This window comes from Aspergillus brasiliensis (genome assembly GCF_001889945.1).
Source record: "Aspergillus brasiliensis CBS 101740 unplaced genomic scaffold ASPBRscaffold_25, whole genome shotgun sequence".
NCBI classification, from domain to species: domain Eukaryota; kingdom Fungi; phylum Ascomycota; class Eurotiomycetes; order Eurotiales; family Aspergillaceae; genus Aspergillus; species Aspergillus brasiliensis.
In genome coordinates this window covers 14015-38799 of record NW_027137466.1, presented here as the reverse complement: position 1 = coordinate 38799, position 24785 = coordinate 14015, and the positions used below count along the sequence as shown (strand labels likewise).

The 24785-nt window shown below is 47.4% G+C and overlaps 8 protein-coding genes and 1 non-coding gene across 9 annotated transcripts; 5 read left to right on the top strand and 4 right to left on the bottom strand.

Annotated features, from left to right (window-relative positions):
* Positions 1–47: 47 nt before the first annotated feature.
* ASPBRDRAFT_35482 (vacuolar protein sorting/targeting protein 10) lies at positions 48–4586 on the bottom strand (the record flags this gene model as incomplete). Its single annotated transcript, XM_067623354.1, has 2 exons — positions 48–687; positions 775–4586. 2 exons carry the CDS (start codon positions 4584–4586, stop codon positions 48–50), a joined length of 4452 nt encoding a protein of 1483 aa, XP_067473204.1.
* Positions 4587–5622: 1036 nt separating this feature from the next.
* On the bottom strand, positions 5623–6985 carry ASPBRDRAFT_49292 (uncharacterized protein). Its single transcript, XM_067626302.1, has one exon. It carries the CDS (start codon positions 6791–6793, stop codon positions 5894–5896), a length of 900 nt encoding a protein of 299 aa, XP_067473203.1. The 5' UTR covers positions 6794–6985; the 3' UTR covers positions 5623–5893.
* A 1220-nt stretch (positions 6986–8205) lies between these two features.
* Positions 8206–10950, bottom strand: ASPBRDRAFT_139059 (exocyst subunit SEC10; the record flags this gene model as incomplete). Its single annotated transcript, XM_067619057.1, has 2 exons — positions 8206–8709; positions 8770–10950. 2 exons carry the CDS (start codon positions 10948–10950, stop codon positions 8206–8208), a joined length of 2685 nt encoding a protein of 894 aa, XP_067473202.1.
* A 916-nt stretch (positions 10951–11866) lies between these two features.
* ASPBRDRAFT_138974 (ditrans,polycis-polyprenyl diphosphate synthase) lies at positions 11867–13049 on the top strand (the record flags this gene model as incomplete). Its single annotated transcript, XM_067619047.1, has 2 exons — positions 11867–12356; positions 12451–13049. 2 exons carry the CDS (start codon positions 11867–11869, stop codon positions 13047–13049), a joined length of 1089 nt encoding a protein of 362 aa, XP_067473201.1.
* A 246-nt stretch (positions 13050–13295) lies between these two features.
* ASPBRDRAFT_164326 (uncharacterized protein) lies at positions 13296–14905 on the bottom strand. Its single transcript, XM_067619530.1, has 2 exons — positions 14251–14905; positions 13296–14168 (listed from the first exon to the last, which is right to left on the bottom strand). Exons 1-2 carry the CDS (start codon positions 14427–14429, stop codon positions 13547–13549), a joined length of 801 nt encoding a protein of 266 aa, XP_067473200.1. The 5' UTR covers positions 14430–14905; the 3' UTR covers positions 13296–13546.
* A 205-nt stretch (positions 14906–15110) lies between these two features.
* ASPBRDRAFT_t270 lies at positions 15111–15241 on the top strand. Its single transcript has one exon. It is a non-coding gene; the product is annotated as a tRNA-Glu (tRNA).
* A 1166-nt stretch (positions 15242–16407) lies between these two features.
* On the top strand, positions 16408–18678 carry ASPBRDRAFT_139057 (ELMO/CED-12 family protein; the record flags this gene model as incomplete). Its single annotated transcript, XM_067619056.1, has 3 exons — positions 16408–16671; positions 16773–18138; positions 18215–18678. 3 exons carry the CDS (start codon positions 16408–16410, stop codon positions 18676–18678), a joined length of 2094 nt encoding a protein of 697 aa, XP_067473199.1.
* Positions 18679–19640: 962 nt separating this feature from the next.
* ASPBRDRAFT_138918 (putative cell cycle checkpoint protein Rad17) lies at positions 19641–22053 on the top strand (the record flags this gene model as incomplete). The annotated part of the gene is made up of 2 exons (XM_067619040.1): positions 19641–20132; positions 20278–22053. The coding sequence occupies 2 exons, from the start codon at positions 19641–19643 to the stop codon at positions 22051–22053; spliced, it is 2268 nt and encodes a 755-aa protein (XP_067473198.1).
* A 1013-nt stretch (positions 22054–23066) lies between these two features.
* Positions 23067–24636, top strand: ASPBRDRAFT_79479 (putative UPD-GlcNAc transporter (Mnn2-2); the record flags this gene model as incomplete). Its single annotated transcript, XM_067629454.1, has 5 exons — positions 23067–23247; positions 23299–23363; positions 23416–23441; positions 23494–23510; positions 23573–24636. 5 exons carry the CDS (start codon positions 23067–23069, stop codon positions 24634–24636), a joined length of 1353 nt encoding a protein of 450 aa, XP_067473197.1.
* Between the last annotated feature and the right edge of the window lie 149 nt (positions 24637–24785).

Here is a 24785-nt window from a genome sequence, read left to right as displayed (position 1 = left end):
GCCTGACATGGTTGGCGGACAGGTGTCAGGACGAGCCATACATAGTATTACAGCTCTTCCTCTTCATCTGCTTCGAGATCTTCCACACCAAGAAGCTCATCCTCGTCGTCAACAACACCAGTGTAGTCGCCGCGCCTGGCGGCAAATGATCCGCGAGACGCATAAGGCCTTGAGTAGCCCCGGTTGCGTCCTAGGCGCACATATCCACTCGCGCTCCGCCAGAGACTTGTAGCTAGTAGTGGGAGCGCCTTTATGACGGCCACCGCACCCGCAATTATGGTAACCGGGACGGTGATGAGCAAAGAATCTCGCGACAGCAGACCCTGGGAGGTACCAACATTCTCTCCGAGCCGAATCTGGCCAAACTTGCCGTCCCATCTGGTATAGCCATAATAACCGACAGCGCTTGCTACAGCAATAGGGATGACGATTGCGAAGAAAAGGCCAACACCGCTGATTCCATGTTTCTTCCTGTACTCTTCCTCTCTGTTGGGGCAGGGCTTGGAAATGATATGATCCATTTCAAGTCCACCTTGACAGGTGGATTGAGGGAGACGCCGATATCCCGAGGGTTCCCAATATTGATATGCGTCCGGGTCTTCCCTGCATACAGCCATGGCATCAGGAGGAGCGAGTCCTTCAACGAGGGCACAGCTGCCATCACTCTGAGGCTCGTAATTATAATCACTGCCTTTAAATCAGTAATTGCACCAATTGCATGCATAGAGTAGCACTCAATGAGAATAAGAGGGAGGTTGACGAAAAATTACTTACCATTCGAAGTCAGCCCTCGTGCAGGTGCAGTTCTTTCCGATGCTGTGGACATGAGGTTCACGCCAGTTGTTCCAACACTGAGCTGAAGGTTTCTTCCGATGATACTGCTCAACATGGCCAAACAGGCAATTATCGCTCTGGAACGGATGTTTGGGTTCCCAGAGGTAATAGTCATGGCTCTCAGCTCTATTTTCGTCCAATTTGCACGAGGAGGAACGGAGCCCACTGAAGTCAACGCTTACGGTCGCGAGCTTATCTCGGTAATCCGATTTCAGCTCTTTGCCCCAGAGAAGAAAGCTCTTGGAAGTATCAGACGGTACAGTGGAAATATCATCAATCTGCATCTCCACGTCCGAGAAGACAAAGTCTGTCCACGTGTCTCCCTCGTCAACGCTGTAGTATAGGGTTTTGGTCGGCTTAGACTCAGGCACAATTACAATCAGGGAACCGGCATCACCAAATTCCCAGATGAATCTGCCCTTCTTGACCGACTTCCATGTGAAGCCAGCATCTCGGGTTATGAACGTATCGGCCTCGTCTTCGCCACCGAGATGATCACCAACGTTGCCGACACCGAGCATCAAGCCAATTGCTGAACTGGATGAAAACGTGTCCCGCTCATCCCTGCGTTCCGTATAGCCGTGAAGGTGGAGCGAACAGCCAGGAACGCCTTCTGCTTCGACAGAACACCTGAAATCCTTGCCCTCTGCATCCTTACTGGGGGGAGAAAGCAAGGTCCATTGCCCTCCATCATTGTGGGTAATCATTGTCCTTAACTTTTTCGGCTCCCCATCTGACAGTTTATTCACATTACTGACAACATTTGCAACTGCCACGCCTTCGATGCCTTGCATCTTTTCGAAGTCGACATACCCCCGGAAGTTTCGATTCACCGCACCAAGGCTGAGCACATAGGAAGTTCCGTTGCTATTACTCTTGATAATCGATCCGTATTCGGCCCCTTCCGAGTTACTTACTGTAACATGCAGGAAAACGGCGTGAGTAGAACTTTCAAGCACAGTATATGCCGTTTGAACAGGGACGTTGACATTCGGAGGAAATTTTGCCTCTGCAAATGTCTCACCATCGACACTGCTGCTCGCCACCAAAGAGTCTGGCTTTTCTGTGTCTCTAGAGGCCACAACAATGAACTCGGACATAGTGGCATAGTTGATGACATCTCTGAAATGGACAGTCCAGTCTGAGAACCAATTTTTACTCGACATCAGTTGTAGGCGGTTGTTCCTGTTCTCATTCTCGAACTGCTCGCAAAATATGAGGTCCGTGCTATCTTTGCGGCCTTCCCTGCTTTCGAATTCACACTTTTGAACATAGCGCCGCAGCAGCTCCCAGTTGTCCCCGCGGTTTTTACTGATGTAGGCATTGGAGTGACAGTCACCAGATCCGCAGTCAACGGCCCCTGTCCAGATCAACCAGTCTTTGTACTGAGGATGGAACGTGAGGGTTGGAAGACGTTCCTCAGTTGGGGGCGCTGGTGCATCAAAAGGCTTGAATGACTGGGCACGGTCAACAGTCCAAAAGCCTGCTGCATCCTCCGTCAAGAGGAAAGCACCATCACTGTTATACGGGTGAGGAACGATTCTGCTGATTGCTTCGCCTTTCAATGGCTGTGTCCATGTCTTCCCATGATCGTGTGATACATAGAGGGCACGTTCACTAGTGAGCATAACAATCGTCTCGTCATTTCCAGAACTGCTTGACTGACGTTCCAGATAGTAGTAGGCACTGAATTGCCTTGCATCGAAATATTGTTTTTCCACGCTGATTTCGCCAGATGTGGGCACATTCCCTGCATCCTTGCAACGCCACTCGACATCATGGTCCAGGTTCTTGCCGCCATCACGGATGCAGGTGTCACCTGGTATAAGTCTCCAACCAGACGGTCCCATGAAGGTATCATCGGGATTTTTGCACCCTTCTGGAGGCGTCGGCAGTAAGGCCGGGATACAACTCTTTCCATCCTCGCTGCCTTTATATTCACATTCGAAGTCTTCTGCCGTACATTTGCATGACTCCATAATCGGCAGGGGATCCTTGAACTCCTCATCCACAAAGCAGTCAGCATTCGCCTTTCTGCGACGGAAAAATTGCTTGTGACCCATCAAGCAGTCTGGCTCGCCGTTTTCGTCTAGTCTAGCTGGCCACGTCTCAAAATCATCTTCTTCGCATTTCCGCTCATGCAATCCCTTGAAGTCGATGGAATAGACAATGTATCCGCTTTCCTCGTTTTGCTTGCCGACTAGTAAGAATCTTAGGCTCGTGGAGTCTGGTGTCGTTGTGACCATAGTGGGATATATCTTATGTTCGATCTCGACCGAGTCCCATTCTTTGCCATGGTCAAGAGAAAAGCTGATCTTGTTGGATTTGCCCTTATCGCTGATTGCCATTACCACAGCTCCTTGGTCCCCAAATTCGTACTTGTGCGGCCCATCAAGAGCATGACGCCAAGTCACACCAGCATCATCTGAAATATAAAGATCGCCATCGGTGTACTTTTGAAGGTGATCACCTGTATTGCCGATTCCCATGACTAACCCTGGTGCTGGACTTGAGAATACCCGGCCGATATTGGCGAACGTAGTCACGGAATGTAGATGTAAATTCTTGTCGCCAACCTTGAGAGGCTGGAAGCTTCTCCCATCGTCGAAACTTATTCTACTGATGACCTTTTTCGCTTGCCCGGACTCAACCTCTTTCGGGTTTTTCACCGTATTGACCATAACTATGCCCTGAATGCCAGCAATCTTCTCGAAATCGACCGTCCCTTCCATATCGCGATTGGTGTGCTCAATATTGCGGCTGAAGAATGTGCCGTTCGAATTCGAAGTAAAAAGGACACCCATGTTGCTAGCTGGGCTAGTCAAGACGTCTACCTGCAGGCTGTAGTTGGTGCTCTCCAACATTGTATACGCGTCCTGTTCTATCCGATGCCCATCGAATTCGGCTCGATGCCAGGTATTCGTATCCGTTGTCACAAACAAGGCAAGCTCTTCTGTTCCCTTGGATTTGACAGCGGCCACTATGAACTTCTTGACAGCGGCTGTGCTAATGACACCAGAGACAGGCCGGCCCTCATGTAAGTTCACCTCCGTGCCTTCGATGTTACTAACGAAGTAATCATCCGAGTATACCAAGCGGTTGGCGTGTCCAAAGGGCACCTTCAACCCAGGAACGACACACAGTGATCTGTCCTTCAACTCTTGGTTCAAATCCAAATCTTCGGCGAAGTGAGGGTGCCCAACTGCCCACGAGCACCCCGCTGCACTCTCCCGCAACAGCCTAACGGTCTTGAAATCATCAGTTGTGTAGTGCGACCTCACGATGCAGAAAAATCCGGCACACTCTTCGCTTTGGTATATGACTTTACTCGAGTCCCATCCGTGGAAAACAAGGGGCGGGTGCTGTAAGGCCGGCTGGTCGACTATATCGAACGATCTCCACGTCTTGGCCTGATCCGTGGTGACCAAGTGATGTCCATCAACACCAAGAGCATAGGCCTTATTCTTGTCGAACGGGTGCTGCCGTATGAAGATTACCGGCTGTTTCACACTACCATCCTCGCTGCTAACCACGTCTTCCCATTCCTCGCCCCCGTCGAAAGACTGTTTGAAGTCCCCATTCTTCAGGCTCATAAGAACAGTTTCCGAGTCCTCGAAGTAGAAGAGGGAAAAGGGTTCGTGTGTAAGCTCGGTTGCCGTGATCTTCGGTTGATCAGATTTCTTCGCGGAGCTTTGCTGGGGTATAAGAGCCACCAAAAGGCAGCTCACCAGCAGGAGCCATCGAAAGATCATGGCCGTAAAGTACGACACATTTGAAGGGAGTAAGAGCTGATAACCGGCAAATGCGGCCGGGGTATTGCTTCGAGGTAGAGAGTCTGCTGAGAACACAGATTATGCAAGTCAATTAAATGATGTATCCTTTGTGAATAGGAAGTCTGAAGCAAAGGACGTTCCGGTTGATGAACGAGCAGGGAAGAATGTCTCAATGATCACTGCAGCTGCGTGGCCGCAGGGAAGCTCCACGGTCACGTGGGAAGCATGCTTATCGAAGCACGTCTAGACCTCGGTTTCAGCCGGGGGCTTGACGTATGTAGATGAACCCTGACCCAGAGTTGGCCGGATCCGGGGGCCTTTGGAAATGTTACATAGTTCATTACCTGGAACCATGCGACATTGGCGACCCTTGTTGTTGCAGTGTAAACACACAATAAAACAGTATAAATTTGACTCGAGCCGCTCAGTGGCCTCCCTAATGTCACGGGGTATTGGTATTTCTTCTCAAAAGTGATCAAATTGATCTACACATTATGAGGTCTTGGCTACTAGTGATGCTCATTCTCACTTTATTGGGCAGATCAGAGTTGCAATAACCTGAGCAAGGAATAGCGAAGGTTGTCGTCGCAGCGATAATCTCCGAATTCCTTAGTACAACCAGGAACAGGCCTACTGCCACATTTCGGTCATATCTGGAGACCAAAGCATAAGTAGCCAGTATGTTCTCATGGGAAGAGCTTAGTATGATAGGGAACACAGTAAGACAAGTACTAGTGGCTCAAGTTTCGAAGATAAAACCGTTCGCCTAATGGCATATAGCTCTTCAGCCCTTTGACCATGGACAAGCGCATATAGTGAGTCATTAAACAGCTCCTAGTTACTATTAGCCAACACTATGTTAGGATGCGAAACATTCCGCGCAAGTTTCATACGAGCAAAGATACAGGTATGCCAAATCAAAATGAAGTGCTCTGGTACAAGGGGGGTAGGGCTCGTATAATGAGTAGCATGGATTTTAAATACTCGAACGAACTTAGAGAAGGAAGTATGCGGCCAGGAATAATAGTGACAATGTCTTATACTACGCTTGCCTGTGTAGGCGATGAGTGGCTCGCAATACGGGCAAAAGCCACAGGCAGCAATGTCCTGCACGCTAATGCTAGAGGTACCCTCAAAAGGCGGCAGTAGTAGCTCAACAAGCAAACTGGATGAGGGATGAAATATCATAGAGCACAGTAAGAGGGAAGACTACAATACTTAAACCATGATAAGGTACCGATATAACATAATGAGTCATAACACACAATTCATCTGCAGCTTGGGCCCTATTTCCATATCCTAAGCTTGCACCATACAGTTTTCATTTTGTGTCGCATATTCTCATCAGCAGTGCAAGTTTGTAGGTCTCCTTCTGCTGAAAGTGACCCGGTAGACACGGGAGTATCTGGTGAAACAGCCTCCCAAGAATTTGTTCGAAGATCAGGCCGTGTCAACGTCATCTTCAGTGTCATTTCACGGTTATTTGGATCTAGCAGCTTGCCGCTCCCCTTATCGACGGCACAAGGTTTTTGCGTATCACGCAGTGACATAGCTTTGTCTGAGATGGGGTTTTCCAAGGGCCGGGACGGCTGTACGGGGTCTGATATAGCACCATCGGTCTCTGTGCAGAGGTCTGCAATGTGAGCCACAGCTGGATGTATCTTCCTCCTGTTATTCTGAGGCTTTGAGCTCTGTTTTGGTGAGCTGGCCGGACTTGATGTCGTGTCTCCGTCCGCCGGAGTCGGAAAGCCGAACTCAATGGCTTCGTCAAAATTATGTGGGGATGCTAGGTAGAGTCGCAATTTGAGGCGCGCTTCTGGATCTTGATAATATTGAGCACCCGGATCAATGCTGCACGAAGATGATTGAGGAGCATGATGGCCTTGTGCTTGGCTGGATAGCGGACGAGGTTTGGATTCCCGAATGAGAAAATTGGTCAAGAAGGACGGCGTGACGGGAGATTGACTAGAATAGCGGTGGTTCTTATGCGAGGCAGTAAATGATGGTTGTCGAATGAAGGTGGCAGAATTTAAAGACAATGTCCTCCTAATGCAAGGCCTTTTCAGTTTTCGGTGTGGTATCTTCATTGGGGAGTTGACAGAGTGAGTGGGATCCTTATCAAGAGCAAGATCAAGGTCATGCTCCTCACCGAACCACCGCAAGACATCACCAGGAAATTTATCCATGTTGGGCGGGGGTTATTTGTAGATGGAACAGGTGAAAAATAAGACTGTGTTCTGAAGGAGACGTCGCAGTATCTATATCACCTAATTCTTGACTGATCTCTAGCGTCTGAAACGGCCGAGTGTCCACGAGATAGGCTTAATGATATAGGAGGTGGTTTGTGAGTTACAAAGAATTTGGAAAGAGTATCCTTTTCTATCGAAAATTCCTATGGGGTGTAATGCATGCACACATGTGCTCCGGGTGACCTTTAAAGTTCTAATCTTGCCTCTAAGTGTAACTAGTGTTACTTAGGCTTAAATGCATCTATCAGGCGAACTGAGGAAGGTAAGTCTTTTCAAAGCTAGATTCAATAGTGAGAGACATCATCGAGTCATTGCGATCTATACCCTACAGAGAAACAAATGAAATAAGAGTAAGTATAAAGGATCGCAGACACTATATACGAACCCGTACGAGGCGCTCTGCCTTGTCAAGCTTCTGATCACGAATATCACCCATCAGCTCAAACGGGGAGTTGTAATCAATATGAATGAGCCGGGGCAGCGCTGCGTAACTAGAGAAAATCAATTGATAAACGCGGTGCCAGTGTTTTCTAAATTTCGAGCGAAGTGTTCTACCGGATGGGCCCTGCTACAAGTACTGGCTTCATTTATCAAAGAGCCTGGCAGTGTAATTTGTCTCCAATAGTATCGAAATAGCGTCGGAAATAGTGGGGATCCCTTAGCAGATCAAGGGGTTCACCATGTTCATGGCATGGACAACACTATCTACTTCAATTACATGGACTAGCTTTTGCTAATCACGGAGCGGGGCTCATGGGAGAAGTAATTATACACTATGCTGCAGTAAGTACGGAGTACTTACGGAATATATAAGAGAGGAAGTTGTATTTACGATTTATCGTAGCTATAACTAAGAACTTACAAAGAAGCAGTGCTTGGACTTCTCATTGGATCACCAAGAGAGACTAGTAGTCTACACGGTGGTGGGAAAGAGAAAAAAGGATCACAACAAATATCAGCTCAATCGGTTAAAGCGGAATGAAACCTAACACCATTGAACCTGCCAAGTTAGCGCTCTCATTGCATTATGTCAATATAAACTAGTCAATCCTGCCACTAGCTGGTTAGTTTACAGACTAGTAAAGGGGTAAGGTCGCCGGGCATGCCCGCCCCTTTTCCTTTTTTAGCAAAAAAAAGAGGGAAAAGGGGGGAGGAACAATAAAAAGAAAATGGGAAAGAAGGAAACGGCAGATCGAAAAGAGGGAGGGTAAAGGAAATGGGTACTAACTAGGTAAACTAGCCTTGCTACATCAAACAACGGTCTATAACTACGGAATACTGTGTAAGGAATCTAACACGACCAAGACTTCATTAGCCATAGTAACGGGCAAAGGCAACACTGTTTCCTATCACAGAACATTGAGAACACTCTGCAGTGCAGCTGTATTGGAATCTTCTCTCCGAGAAACATAGGCCCGGACCTCCTGTACACTAAGGCCTGTTTCCGTTTGGCCAGAAGCCCCGAGGCTTCGCCCAGGGTTAGTTCCAGTATTATTTCCAGCGCTTCCGCCACCACTCCCAGTACCACCACGAATCCTTTCGCGCAAAGCTTCAGAGCCAATAACAAAGAGGTTGCCCACTTCCAGCAGCACGTCCAGCGTACCGCTTGGTCCTTTGACCTGTTCCTCGATGTCCCAGGACTTGAGGAGGTTCGTATATTGCGTCATATCCTTGGTAACCATAAGCCCACCAGGTCCATTCACAACGAACCGTTTGAAATGATCTAGCAGGAGAGTGCGCGTTCCAATAGCGATTTCTGTCAGCAGCTGGCGAATATTAGAGCCACTGGGCGGCAAGGATGTCTTCACCACGTTTTGCACGCGAGTCAAGAAAGTGCAGATTGCAGCACAGGTCTAAGATAGATTAGCATGGCCTTCCAGAGGTTGAAAGTAGGCCTATTCATCATGACTCACTGGTGTTTGTAACTTTTCCAACCAAGCTGTACTATCCCCCTCTTTGGGTCGGAAATCATTTTTCTTTTGGCCAGACAAGAGCTTGCCAGTCCATGTTAATGTAGTGTCAATGACCTTCTGCTCGAGTATGTTGATCTTCTCTTCTATGCGCATAGTGATGAGATTTGTTTTCTTCTCCATCTCCCGCCGAATTGTGATACTACCCGCCGCAAGAGGGATGAGCAAAGTATTTATGCACATTACCATCAAGTTCGCAATACCAATAGCATTTCGAATAGCTGGTAAATATGCGAAATCTGGCTCTACTCTCCCAGACTCTTGCGATGTTGCTGCTTCCAGTGCGGCATCTAGAGACACTTCGATGAACCCTTCTCCCATTACTGAAAGAAGGAGAGTCAACAGTGCAAGCATATCCTTTGGTGTTTCACTATTCACGCTAAGCTCTAAGCCTCTGCCAACTGCTTCGGCAAGCCACTTAAGCATCCGCTTTGCAGAAGATATGCTTGGGATGCCGTCTTCCTCGGTCAGTTTGATATCAGTAGGCTTTGTGAGGTCGCTGGACTCTCTCAGCCCTGCCACTTGGAGTAGCATTCTTCTTTGGGTTGGAGGAAACTCCGAGGACTCCAGGCGACTCAAATACGCGTCACGAGCCGAAGAAAGCATTTCAGTACCGGATTTGGAAAGTGATGCCATGAAAGTCGTTGCCGCCTTTTTCCTGCGCGCATGGAAAGTGGTGAATTTGAAAAGCAAGGACGTATAGAGCTCTTCCAGTGTCCTCTTCTCCCTCTCTATATATGATGACCCAACAAAATAAGGTACGAACAAATCTTCCAGCTGCTGGTCAAGAACCAAAGCCGTTTGGGAAGAGATTGGATCCGGGTGTTCGGTCAGACCGTGACTTTTTAAATCATCAACAAGAGCGCTGATGTAACTTCGAGAGCTCTGTAAAGATCGTAAAAATGCTAGTGACGAGACGCTGTTTGCTTTTTCCAGGACCATTTCTAATCTTTGTTGAATAGACTGTTGAAACACGCGTTGCAAAAACTTCCCCAGGACCTGTTCATAGTACGGAAAGGCCCGCCGGATAATGGCCGATTCCTCTTGCACTACGACCTTGACTTCGTCGACCAAAGACTGAAGGCTAGGTTCCACTTTCAGAGGTTCAGCATCGGGGTCTGCGAGCATCTCCCAGGTCTCTAGATCACCTCCTACTTCTTCTGTAACTAGCTGGCTTCGATCGATGAAGAACTGGTGCTGGTTGACGAACAAAGCAATGACGCTTGCACCACCGTTGAAATCCTGAAGTACAGTTGCGCAGTCCTTCATGCCTTCGAAATTTGCCTTGCGGTAGAAGTCGTCAAATTGCTTTAACAAATCGTTCTCCAAGGTTTCAGAAAACTTCTCGATAATCTCACGAGTGTTTCGTCTGGTCCCATTCCCTTTTCCACTTATGTTGTCGTCTGCAGATATGACTCCGTTTCCGGTGAGCCCGGCGTTCCTTCCACTCGAATCGTTCCAGCTCTCGGTATCTAGTCTCTGACTTATTCGAAGCAGTTGCCGCGCGATCTGTGCCGACCGGACTTTAGCCTCACCAGTTCCGGAACGTCTCAGATTCTCTAGAAGCGTTAGCTCGCCTCTATTGCTCACACCATCCCAACACTCGAGCAGAAAGCGGGCATCAAGCGCCCGGCGTCTTTGGCGGTCTAGTTCTTCTAATTTCTTTCCTGTCTCGACTGCCATATTTCCGGTGGCCCCGGAAAGCTCTACACCTGATAGCCCAGCACCATTGAGCGAGGTGTCGAGCTGCTGAAAAGACTCGATTGTGTGTTTTAGCTTTTTGCCCAGTGTATTGAGGTTCTGCGAATGCTGTGCCTCAGCCCGGCGAACTGCTGCAGACAGTTCATTTTCTCTGATTTCTAGATCGCCGGAGATTTCACCGAGTCGCCGCTGTGCATGCTCGAGAGTTCTGATAAGTGGCTTCGGGTCAAACGGCTGGTTTCCGATTGTGGGCGTGATGGTAGAGCGACGATTCGAAATAGCGGAGTCCGAAAGCGCCTCGATAAACTCCTTGACAATGAAGTCGCGACTTGAGAAGTCCTCAAGAGTGAAGCTGGGACCTGTTGGGAACACTGATCGAGATGCAGCGTTGAGTGGGGTAATCGTGGACGCATCGTCCGGCATTTTTGTAACTGTAAGCTGAATCTACTGCATTGATATCAGCATGTATTGTTGGGCGGTATGGACTTCAGCATGAGCGTCAACGGATGGCCTTGAATGCACCGTGAATGCGGAGAGGGCAATGAGAATTACGGGGCAGCCCAAGTACGGAGTACTAGATATGTGGTCCATTATCGGGACGGGATAAGATAGCTTTCTGTCCTAGCTGATTACATAACTGCATAGCTTCGGAGGCAACTGAACGACGAAACAAGCATTGCCGCATTACTGCTGACCCCATCTTGTAAACGCGTCATAATCTGCTATTTCCTCATCGAATTGACCGTGTAAGTCCCTTGTCCTAGTGGTGGTATCCTGGAGGCAGTAGGACTATCAAATACTCTGCTCTGACTATCATTGTTCGGAACGTGGAGGTAACAACATAGGTCGAATGATTCAAAGGGATTTGATAGTATCTATATTTGTTTGCGCCTAGTATCTCTGACGACGCAGCGTCCATACGGTTCTGCTTATTGACTAGAAGTTACCAGTTCTACAACGGCCTGTGGTACTGATATCACAAAAGATATATATATGTTTATATATAGATCCGTCTAGGATAACCCGTCTCTCTGTGCATATATATACAAGCACCGCCAATCTAGCTAGTATAATGTGCACTAATATAATATCTACCTTCAGGGCTTTTTCCAAATGGTCCGCAGTCCATCTGTTCACAGATCATGTACGGAGCACTGGGGATTGCCCAAGATTGAATTCCATCCGGTCCTTCGGAGGTGAGGACCCACCACTACCACGGCCGCTTGGACCCCCGAACTGTACTATTCTGCTACCAATAGTACACATACGCATTACACCCCCTCAACCATCTTCTAACACCTGGGAGTCAACCTGCAGTAACGCCCACAGCTATTAGAACATGGTTTCGCAGCGTGATAGAGAATTGTTTAGGGATGATATTCGCTCGCGAGGAACGAAGCTCAATGCTGCCGAGCGCGAGAGTCTGCTAAGGCCATATCTGCCAGATCCGTCTGACCTTCCACGCAGGCCACTTCAGCGGCGCAAGAAGGTTCCTCGAAAGACGCCCATACGGACATTTATTAAGTCGCAGCTGCACCTACTTACATACACCGTTGTTCATATTTTCTTTGGGATCATTTCTCGACTCATTCTCAGCTACCATGCTGTTGTGGATCGAATCTTTGCCATCGTCTATTACCACCACCGCACACCAGAGTTAATACGAAAGGATGTGAAAGGCCTGAAGCGCTTACCCGAACACCTGAGCGTCATCTTATCATTACGCAAAGAAGACGATGCCCTAGCAATTCTGATGGATGAAGTGGCGGAACTTTCAGCCTGGAGCGTGAGTTCTGGGATACCTGTCCTAAGTATTTATGAGAAAACCGGTAAGTGATGCTTCCAGGCCCTCAGCCTCTACGCACAATATGAAAGCAAAAATAGGAGGAAGGGTCGTGGCTAATAACAGTTGCATTTGTATAGGTGTCTTGAAGTCCTGCATTCCCGTCCTTCACCAAGCCATCACGAGCAAGTTGTCATCTTATTATGGGTCTCCGGCGCAACAACCTACACTGCGACTGTTTGCTCCCCACCACCCTATCTATGATACACAGCAAGGTGTTTCGCCGTCTGATAAGCACAATGCTAGTTCTCTCACAGTGCTTCTCCTGTCTGCTACTGATGGCAGGGAAACGTTTGTCGACTTGACTAAGACATTGGCGGAGATGTCCCAAAGTGGTAAATTGTCTCCGGAGGACATCACTATGGAACTGGTCGATGCAGAAATCAGTGAGATCACCACTCAGCCAACCCAAACGACAGCACCTGTCTCTCAAGGCGGCGCAAGAATGGGCCTCAGTCGCAATGTTTCCCTAGTGAAGCCTGAGCCCGATCTTCTCCTTGTTTTTGGTCCATTCTTGAAGTTGGATGGGTACCCCCCTTGGCATATCCGTCTTACTGAAATGTACTGCACCGGTGGTAGGAACAGTGGAATAGCGAATCCCGACGAGGCTGTTGAGTACCACGGATTTCTCAGGGGCCTCTGGCACTACGCCGGCGCTCAAATGAGGTTTGGCCGTTGAAGGCAACTTTTGTCACCGTCCAAAGCGACTCTGTTACATACTGGAGTTTTATGCTAGGATCTAGAAATTGAAAAATACTAGGCACTTGCCTCGATATACATACACAATCGGACGGTCGTATCATACCTTCTCCGAAATAATATCAGCTGGATGAGAAGATTGGAAAGATATGGCAATCACTGGGAGAAGCCCAAGGAGGTCCAGCATTGGCTATGATTCAAATGCAACCAGTCTTCTGGTGTGCTTCGTGGCTGTATGCCTGCTTCATCAATCATTGCCATTGTAAGTGCCTAGAAGTGTGGGGATGCCTCGTAAATCATTAATCTGCTAAGCTGGGTATCAAAACTTCTATCTTCTATAATTACATATTAAGGTTCGGACAGAGTGTCTTTTATATATATATATATATAAAACCTCAATGAGTCAGCCACCCATATTAGGCCATACTGTCTCACATTGTCCCTGAAGGCTCTGTTCCAAGGCCACATGCAGCTCTCTTAGTCTAGATGGAGAGCTCGCCATTGGGATTGGAGGCCTCGTACACATTCGAGGCATCTTATTACTTCTTTGCCCGAATCGGCGATACCTTCGATCGCACAGGCAGAGCAAACCTTGCGTGCTCGCTCTGTCTGCCATTCGTCATCGTCAGGCCTTTCTTGAAGGCTGCTTGTAGGGGTCCTGAGTAACCCACTGCAATCTATAGAGTCACAATGCCGTAAACAGATGTAGCAGCTTCTCCCACCACAGAGGTCACAATCTGCATAGGCGTCAACATACTCTCGAGTGGTCGGTTTCCGGTGACAAATATGACATGGGCGAAGACAAGACGCAGATGCACAGAATGTTTGCGGTTGCTGATATTGGCTTGGGGTTATTGTTTTAGGAGATACTGGCGGGGAGCTGTCTCCAGATATACGAGTGTTCTGCGACGAATCCGACTGTGTAATGTGAGAAATACCATCTGCGAATGGTGATTTATGGTAAGCAGGTGGCTGCTGGAAGAGCCGTCGTTTCCTGTGAATACATCGCTGACGAGTGAAAACTTCTGCGCTGCCGCTTGAGCGTCCTGTATTGTCTAAGCAGAATTGCGGGTTGTCATGAACGGACGATGAGACAAGCCTAGTTAATCAAGAATAATAATTAGTCACTTCCACTGGTTGCATTGAGCGATACTGGCCGCTCGAAGGATTCAATTGCGGACCTGTTTGATAGATCTGGGGAAATTTCTGCCAAAGCAAGTTCTCTTTTTCGCTTCCTTATGTTTTGGGCTGTGATAGAGGCATCGCATTGAATTATCGGGAGGTGTGGCATGGGATCATAAACCGTCGTCGCTGTACAATATTCAGACTGGTTTGTCGGCGGGGAAAGATAGAATGTCATGAAGCAAGTATGGAAAGTAATCACAACATGAGAAATAGAGTATGTATGTGAGCTGTTATAGGGCACGAGAAGAAGAAGCCACCACAATGTAAAGGGCAAGTGTGGTCTTTGATGAAAGAAATAACAAGGACGCTTGATACCTATCTCTAATCAGGTGAAACATTCCTTGTGGTTCTGAAAGATCAAGGTGCGTGGCAATTGTTGCTATTCTCCACTCAAACCAATAGGTTTGTGAACAACAGTTGAACGATGCCGGTAAGAGTGCCTACTCCGGAGTAAAGCAAGCAAGAAATGGCTGCCTAGTGATCCTTTGGCGTTATAATTGGAGCAAGACCAATCCTATTCATGCATCCTAGCTGTACTCCATACTCCGTGGAGCACTGCACACTAACCGTAGGCTAGAACGACTATGTCCGAAGTGGTCGACTGAAAAGTGATAGTTGTGTCATAAATCATCATGCAATAATCATAGGGCGTGAATGTCTTCTCTCTATTCGCCTAACCAAGTAGCCTTACGGTACAAGTGAGTATAACTTACAGAGTAATAGATGATAAAATATGGTATTGATATGATACCCTGTCCATATGACATGGCTGAACGGCCAAATACCCAGCATCGTATACCTAGCATTCTTATAAATTGAATATGTATCACTAATTTTAGCAAGTCTCGCATAGCCGGTCTCGGTGGCGCAATTGGTAAGCGTTGACCCTCGCCGCATTCCCAATGAATTGGTTACTAATAATCACCTGAAGGTTAGCGCGTACGACTGTTAATCGTGAGGTTGAGAGTTCGATCCTCTCCCGGGACGTTGCCTTCTCAAGGCATTTCTTTTTCTTTATTTTCTTTTTTTTGGGCATATCTAAATGAGTCAGCCTTTTACTCTGTAGTTAACTGCTCGGTCGCATCTAGACCATAGTGGCACCGAAAGACTCCTTCCCCCGTGAACATAGTAGTAGAACTACATATATTCTTTGAGACTAGCCTGCAATGGCCGAGCGTGCTGAAATCCAAGATATCTACTCCGTAATTGCCTCACCAAGTGCCTGGCAAAGCTCTAAACCTATGAAGGGATGATGTCTGAATGATCTTGCAGTGAAGCGTAGTTGCATATTGAGATGTTAAATGAGCACAGTCCAAGATTGCTATGTAATCTACGGAGTATCCCGTATACAGTTGTCCAATGCTTGAGGTGTTTACCCCTGCAGATCTTAGCCTGCCATATCATCCTGCATGAAATTATGAAATAGCAATTGGCAAGCGTTGTTCACTCAAACCTGTCGCTCACGCATACGCAGGTGGACCAATGAATTAATCGAATATATTGAGACTGTTCCTCCTATCGAATCGCCGACATTGTCTAGTAAGCAGCCCTTTATGATGACCGAAGATTCATCTGCGTAGGGTAATTAGCCGACAGATATTAGGGGTACTATCTTCGGGAGATTATTAGTTAGTATCCGTACTTGAGTTTTGTGACACACAATATCCCCTGTGTGCACATTACACCCAAATACGAGGCCAGGTAATAATGATCATTTCGCCAAAGCTCCTTTGATCACCATCTGATTCACTTGACAGAGTAGAGCAGAGCAATTGGGCCTTCAGTTCTGGCCGTTGGCCCCCCTAACACGTAGATACAAGTAGTAAATTTAGAATTATAGTGTAATCCAGCTAAGTACCCTGGAGTCCATTAATGGGTCGACTTGCCCGATTCCGATCTAGTCCAGGTACGGAGTCCCGTCATTGGGACCTCTTGGCAACCCACCTCCCTTATTCTCTCTCAACCGATAGAAGGTGCTGATTCCCTTAAGCCTCGTTCTCTGAAGACCTTGAAGGGCCATGTTACTCGGAATTTATTGCTTGTATTAAAATCTGTCAGAGAACGGGCACGGCTACTGATTGGCATACCCCCGCTTTGACCATTGCCCGTGCTCTATTGCGACCAGAGGGGCCATAGTACTACTACTTTCCATCATGGAAACCAGCATTTCCGAGCTAGTTGAGAGGCTAGGAAGTGACGAAGATGCCGTGCGCAAAATGGCAGTTTTCAAGCTCCAGGGGAGCATTGGGGATCCCTCTTTTGCGGATAACTTCATCGCAGAGGGCGGACTCACTAGGTTACGCTACTTGACTCTACATGCAAGTGGTAATACCTTGGCATATAGCCTCACAAGCTTCGCCAGATTACTAGAAGTTGACAAAGGCTGGGATCTAGTAGATCAAGACATGGTTGAAAGAGTAGGTAATATGAACAAGCTCTCTGTCCTTTCTATATATTACTCCTGCAAACCACCTTATATAGTAACATACTGATATATCGTACTGTCTTCTCTTTCCAGGTTGTTGAACTTATAGTGACGCACCCATTGGTTAATATCCTAAGGGGTGCAATGTCCATATTAGTCTCCATAGTGTCACATCCTTACTCAGGTAATCACTTATCACAAGATGGAAATTTTGGCTTTCGTGCATTGAAACCTGCAATTGCCATTTATCCGCAATTCCTGGAAATGCTTGTCAATAGACTTTCGTCTGCAGACCATGCACTCTGCGCAAATGCACTTCAATTGATCAATTCACTCATGCGCGACTCGATCACGAACGAGGCAGATACGGAGTGGCCAAAGTTTATTCAAAAACTGCAAGATCTCGGTGTGATTAGAGCAGTCTACTCCCTCATGCAAGGTACTGCCTTGCAGGATCACGTGCACCCATTGATTGAATTCCAATCTCTTACCAAAGTTCTTCTCAGGAAATGGAGAGAGATATCTCTGGACCTGGAGAGGCCGGAGCACAGGAGAGCATTGAAAGGGATCTATTTGGCTAGCTCACATGAGCGGAGTCATGAAAAAGGAGTCGAGAATGGTGATGAGATGCGACAATCCAAGAAGCATAGCTCTGAGAAGTGGAGGCGTCTTGGTTTCGAGACAGAGAGTCCTTCGACGCAGTTCGAGGATACAGGATTCCTGGGAATGATGGATTTGGCAGACTATGTCAGAAATCATCAAGATGAGTTCCAGAAAATGCTCCTGGAGCAGTCCACGAAGCCTCCTCAGCAGCGATGTCCCATTGCTCGTGCCTCACTGTCTGTCACTTCGATCTTGTACCAACATTTTGAGGTGGACAAATCGGAGATGGATGATTCTAAAGGATATCTTCTACTAGAGTCTCGCTCTAATCTTGATAAGTTATTTGAGCCGTTACTGTTGCATTGGACCAGATTGCATGTAGCAGGATTACATGCTTTCTTTCGTCTGTGGAAGGCTACCGGAGCGGAAGTCGAAGACTACGGGAAGATCGTTGAGCTTATCCGAATCCTGATCGAGTCTGTCGTTGGTGGGGCTCCTCGGACAAAGGATGTGCAAGAAGTGGAAGAAGAGCTGGGAAATTTTGAATATGGTCGGCTCCGTGAACTGCAAATGGAGTTGTTGGAGCTTACGTATGAAGACGCCTGGGGCCAACACCTGCAACAGATGCGCGAAGAACTGTATCACGAAGCACTTCAATTTGTCAAAGAACAAAGAATCCGCTGCCTGTTGCATGGTGCTTGGTTTCTCAACGAGGATCCTAACAGTTCAGATGCGGGAACCGAGCAACGCTCGTGGAAATACGCACAGCTTTCGCACAACAGGAGGTTCTTACATTTTGGTGATTTCGATTCCATTCTTGAAAGTTGTCCAGAGCTCGATACTTTGCCCGAGAAGAGTAAGTCTATTTCGTTGGTGTCGCGCGTGGTCTGTTATGTTTTTGATATCAAGCTGACTGCATTTTACACCTTCAGTCGACCTTTCATCGATATCTTCAGTGGTCTCTAATATCTCTGCTTCATCCAAAGATCAGTCAGCGGCGCCTGCAAAGGACAAGCCTCATGCTGTTTCCTATACTAAGATCACCGTGCACGGTTACTTGCAGCCTGTACACGGGACTGGGGACACTCAAAAAAGTAATGGCCATCGTCGAACCTCGAGCAGGTCAGCGCAAGGAGAATCAGCGCTGTTGAGCTTTTGTCCACAATCCACTAGTGTTGCGTCTGAATGGCTTGATGGATTACTCATGCTTCTCAACCAGCAGCCTATAACCGCGGAGACAAACAAGCTTATAAGTTTGATCAGCGATTACGGGCTCAAGATTCGTTTGTTGAATGTTCGTTTCGACGATGTGGCCTTCGCAGGTGAAGCACCCCAAGTTCCCGGGAGAGATGGCCTTGATGACGATTACTACTATGACGTCTTTGGTGGCTCATAGAAACAACTCCGTCTTGGACGGTGACTTTGTTACCTATCAACACATACTTGCGAGGCACCTCCGTCTTACGCGGGGTTTGTGTTGATTGACGATAATGCGAATGTATGGGCAAGCACCGCAGGGACTAACTGCTGGCTCGGTTGGATTATTAATATTAATCAACGGCGAATCCAGCTAACTAGTGGGACAATCGTACCTTATAAATTCACTAATTATATGCTCTGTAGATAGGGTTATATGCGGTATCTTTTCTGTTTTCGAAGCGTGTACATGGTCCTTTTCCCCATTCACCTTCTCCATTAATTCAAGCAGGCTCGGTTTAATCTTTACTCCCTACAAACGAGCTAGATGGGAAACAGCGGCATGTAACCATCGCTCGAAGATTCTACCGGGCTCTATGTAGCTATGAGCGGGGAAAGTCATGCAGAGCATTTTGTTAGTTTTGCTGTAAACTACCCATCTGTGCCAGATACTAAGCACAAAGGCGGCCGACGCGTCTGCGTCCGTCACTCTGGCTTCGGTCCACCAAGTCATACCAAATGAAGGCTAATGCGGCGGGCGGAGAGGCTCGTGCGGGCAGGAAGTGCGGTAATACTTCAGTTTCGTGTAGGCGGTAACGAGTAGCAGGAGTTTGATACCGCATTGCAATATTCCACCTACGTAGTACAGCTTCCCTGTTCAAACTTCTATATCAGCCTCTGGACATATCAATGCCAAAAATGCATTTTACTCAGTGAATCTCACGCTTTCTCGCTTCTATCACATCAAATGGTCATGAAAATCTTGGCCCATCGCGAAAGGTTGGCGGTTTTAGCTAGCTTGTCGATTAATCGGGAGGCGCAGGATTCAAAATAAGACGTTGCTTACCCATTCTCCTCGATTGTTTGGAGCATTACAGCCGGCTTCAGACTCTTCGTTGGCCTTGGGCTATTTACCTTACAAACCGCAAATAATCAGGGAAAATGAAACGCAAGCATCCGGCGGATGCAACGACGACGAACAATTCCCTACATAGCTTCTTTGGCCCCGCAACCACCAAACAGCAATTACTTGCGCGAGACATTGGTGATCGGCAAGATATAGAATCTACGGATGGGAAAGAAAGCAGCAACGAAATAATTGAAGATGATTATGATTCGTTTGATGAGATATTCACCCGCCACATCACATTTGATACAGATACTCTGGCGGACGACAGAGCGATTCCCTCGGACCAAGATGATTCGACTAAGACTTCGCAACCTAGACAACTGTCTGCTGGGATAGCAAATCGATTCATCATTTCGCCCGAGCAACCTGTATCCGGATCGCGTATTTTACAACCCGGTCATAGAACCTTGCCATGGGCACAGCAATTCGCGCCATCCAGTATAGAAGAATTGGCGGTCCACCAGAGGAAGGTTTCTGATGTGAAAAGCTGGTTAATCAGTGCATTCGCTAGAAGGGAGCGACAGGTAAGCTATCGGCCCTTCCTGCCCCCCAACTTTGTATTTTTTTTTTTCTGTCCTATTTGTTCTCTTTCCCTTCTCCTTCTCAGTCCAACGTAAATTGTCTAGTACCATTCCTCGTTACATTGGCTCCTTGCTAACAGAAGGCAAGCTACTTGTCCTTCGAGGTCCTGCAGGAAGCGGTAAGACGGCTACAGTTTCATTATTATCAGCTGCGCTGGGTTTTGACATCCTCGAATGGAAAAACCCTTCTTCGTCAGAGTCTGCCACCAAAGCGCATATATCAATTGCTTCACGTTTTGATGAGTTCCTGGAGCGCGGGGATGAGTTTAAGGGTCTCGACCTTAATGAGGTGGCTAGCTCTCCCGGACCCGGAGATATTGGCAACAATGCCAATGATTCTCAACGTATAATTCTCATAGAAGAATTTCCAGCGCTTACAGGTTCTGCGTCTGGCCTAAATCCCTTCAGACTAGCTCTTCTGCGGTATCTTGACAAATTATCACAACATAACATTACTCTTCCAACTGATGTGCAGCGAAATCCCCCAATTATCTTGATCGTGTCAGAGACGCTTCTTAACTCACGATCTTTCCCGTCAGATAGCCTAACAGCTCATCGGTTGCTAGGGCCGGTGCTCTGCAACCACCCGAAAACAAGCATCATTGATTTTAATAGCATAGCCCCGACATTCATGTACAAGGCTCTGCGTCTCGTTCTAGAAAAGGAGGCTCGGCTTTCCAAACGTGAGAGATATCCAGGCCCTGCCGTACTCCATAATATCTCTACCATCGGGGACATTCGAAGTGCAATTTCGTCCTTAGAATTTCTTTGCATGAACTCTGGAGGATTCAAGAAATCTGCGCCCTCCAAAAACAAGAATTCCAAGGGATCTAACATACCTCTCACGCCCCTTGAAAGGGAGGCATTAAATTTTATCACACAAAGAGAAGCAAGTCTTGGGCTATTTCACGCTGTTGGCAAGGTTATGTATAACAAACGTGTCGATGCTGATTCAGCTGAAGGCGCCCAAGCTGTGTTGCCCCCAGACCACTTGAGTCATCATAAGCGGCTACAGTTATCCCAAGTACGTGTCGACGAACTTGTGGATGAAGCTGGGACCGATAACCAAACTTTCATTAGCGCTCTTCACGAGAATTATGTTCCGTCATGCAATGGTCTATCATTTACAGACTACCTGGACGGTTGCATAGGTGCGTTATCCGACAGCGATATGCTGTCTTTCGACACAAGGGGACGAAGCAGGTTCGGGTTAGCTGGCGTCAGTAGATATAACTCCGGGGCAGACTCGTTGCGCCAGGAAGACCTCAGTTATCAGGTTGCTACCCGAGGTATATTATTTGCTCTTCCAAGTCCTGTGAAGAGATCCGCATGCTCTAATGGTGGCCCGAACCATACAAGAAGCGCCCATAAAATGTTTTTCCCGGCTTCATTGCGATTGCTTCGAGATATGGAAGAGATACAGGATCTCATAGATATATGGTCGGCCAAACTCTTGGACCCGTCAATCTCAGGCCCCAGAACTGTGGAGGCCACTAGCTTGAGTGACAGCCGCAGTAAACCAACTATAGCTGTTACCATGATACCACGCAGTGATCTCATCCTTCACCAACTGCCGTATCTGGCTTTAATAGCTGGCGATATGGAACGATCCCAAGGACTCCATAAGCTTACCCATCTCAGCGGGACACAAAATCAAAGTGATGCCACTGACCTTGAATTGCTTGACAATCCAGTTGAACTACCTTTGGTCACATCTACGGCACAATGGAAGGACCCTCCTACAGAAAGCCCATCGCGAATCAGTCCCCGATCCCACAACAATGCTTTTGGGCCCCGGCTGCCGCCGCCTCTGGAAGAGGAAAGACTTTTTTTGGATGATGATGATATTGTAGACGACTTCTGATAGTATTCTGATCTTGATTTGGACATAATGCTCTCAACATTCTCTTCTGCAATAATGAATTTCCAGCGACACAATAGCCTAAGCGTAGGAAGCCGAATGCCGTGAATGAGGACGCCTTTCTGAGTTGATTGCTCCCATGGGAGAGAAATCAGGAACGGGATGTCCCGTGGTTTATGATAGATAGTTTTTGATTGGAATAATGGGTTGTTTCCTACTTATGCACTTGTTTCAACCCTAACGGCCGAGTGGCGGATAGCATGCCTTGTCGCGGAGTGGCAAGCATCAAGGGTTACGCAACTCAGCATATAGACAACAAGAAACTCCTCACTCTACTTGTTTCGTCTTCAATTTCCCGTCCGTAGATCATGCGGGGGCGTCCAATTCGCGTTAGAATACGCCTGAGGTGCTTATCATTAGATATACATATACCGTCTGAAGCCTGTTTGATAAAGCTCCGAAGTAGCCCAATGTCTGTGCCACCAAAGTATATCACTACTTGAGTATACTGTGCTAATAGGTCTACCCGAAAAAAAGCCTGCGACTCTCTGTTGGTTGCCTGAATAGAATCACCATGCCTGCATGTTGCGCGTAAAGAGAGAGTATATTGAACAGAATGAATATCTATTCCATAGCGTCATCTAATCATGTCTATTCATCATCAACTTCTTCCTGGACAATCTTATGAAACCAGTCGTTCTGGTTTGTGTGTATGCGAAGGAGCTGAAATCCAGTTTGAGTATTTTCTTCACCTCCTATGGCGTGCAGAGAGATGGCTTGAGGTACTGTTAAATGCCGAGGCAGTGGAAATAAGGTCACTTCCCCGAAGCATACACGCTATACCGCTTATAGTAAGTCATACTGCTACTGTTAGGTAAACCTAAGAACACGTATAACATAATCACAGCTCAACCAGAGCCCAAGCCTCACGTCACTCTCGTTCAGTCCTGCCTTTTTCTTGTCTCTCTCTTGGCCACAATTTGTTCTTTCTCTCTTTTACAGAACGTGGCCAGCAAATGTCCGCTCGAAAGGATACGGTTCATAACCGTAACCCCGTTTCGACACAGACAGAGAGTAAACCGGATGCTGACTACAGACTCGAAACTGCTTTAGCTTCAGGTGATGGGATAAACAATGTGGGTTCTGAACAGGTCCCGAAGCTGGCTAAAAGGAATAATGGGGTTATGGGACCTACAGGTGCCACTTATGGGCACTTAACAAGTGTAATAAGTGCTACCACTCAGACAGTATTGCCTCAATGGACAAATATAATTTTGATGTTTTCCTTGATCTTTGGTGGCTGTTGCGCCAATGTGAGTATGTGCCCAAGTATGGCTACCTTCCGCTACTGACGCCAGATGGTAGGTTTTTGCACTCGAAGCAATCATCAAGTGAGTGCTTCCGCGGCTCACAAGATTTTGAACGAGACTGACCACAGTCCAGAGACCAGCCAAGCTCTGGTATTTAATCTCCATCAATCAAGCATTGCCATCCCAGGTTTCTCTGACGTCTTCACTTCAAGGTCCTCTGATAACATTTGCACAGTTCCTTCTAACTGCAGTTTTAACGGTTCCAGGCTTTCTCTCTGTGTCAGCAGGACCCCAATCACTATATCTTAGTCCACGTGCCATTCCACTAAGGTCATGGCTAGCCTACACGGCGTTTTTCGTTACAGTCAATCTTCTCAACAACTGGGCTTTTGCCTACAAGATCTCAGTCCCATTGCACATCATCTTAAGGTCTGGGGGCCCAGTAGCGTCTATGGTCATCGGCTACATGTTCAATGCAAAGAGATATTCGCGAGGGCAAATACTTGCAGTTCTAATGCTTACTTTGGGTGTTGTCACTGCTGCTTTGGCAGATGCCAAGGCTAAAGGCCAAGCTATGAATGTCGAGAGCACTTCTGCAACCACGACATTGGTTGGATTCACCATCCTTGCTCTGGCGATGATACTCTCGGCTTTTCAAGGGATATATGCTGACAGGCTCTACGAAAAGTACGGCCGAGACCACTGGAAAGAAGCTCTGTTCTACTCTCATACTTTATCACTACCACTGTTTTTACCTGCTTATGCACAACTTGTGAGCCAGTGGCGAACGCTTTATTCCACATTTCCTCTAACCTCCGGGCTCGAAGTTTTGGGCACGACTGGAATCGGTCCTTCGGGCCATGCATCATCCGCCGGTCTTGAAGGCATTAGTCTCTCGGAAGAGTCGTGCGAGGGATGGCATTTCCCGTCAATACTCGGTGGTCTCTCAGGGCAGATCCCGATCTTGAAGAATATTCTCCAGTTACACCCAATCTTCACATGTGTCCCAACACGTGTGATCTACCTTTTGGTTAATGCACTGACGCAGTACTTGTGCATTCGAGGAGTCCACCTCCTCTCCGCAAAATCTTCCTCTTTAACTGTCACCGTTGTTCTAAATGTTCGGAAGCTTGTTTCCCTTCTGCTCTCCATCTATCTGTTTGGGAATGCCCTTTCACCGGGTGTACTCATGGGCGCATTGTTTGTTTTTATAGGCGGCGCCTTGTATGGCTTTGAGGGTGCGCGCCCCAGGATGAAATCTGCCAAAAAAGACTAAAGCAGTCATGTTTCGCTAGAGTTACCTTCGTCATTCATCCGGAAAGGTGTTCCAGACGCTAGATAGAAAGGTGCATATATGTACGCATGTGTGTGTTTTGATGCGTTGTTCCCAGAGGACTGGCTTGAGCTTCATGGATATAAGGATAT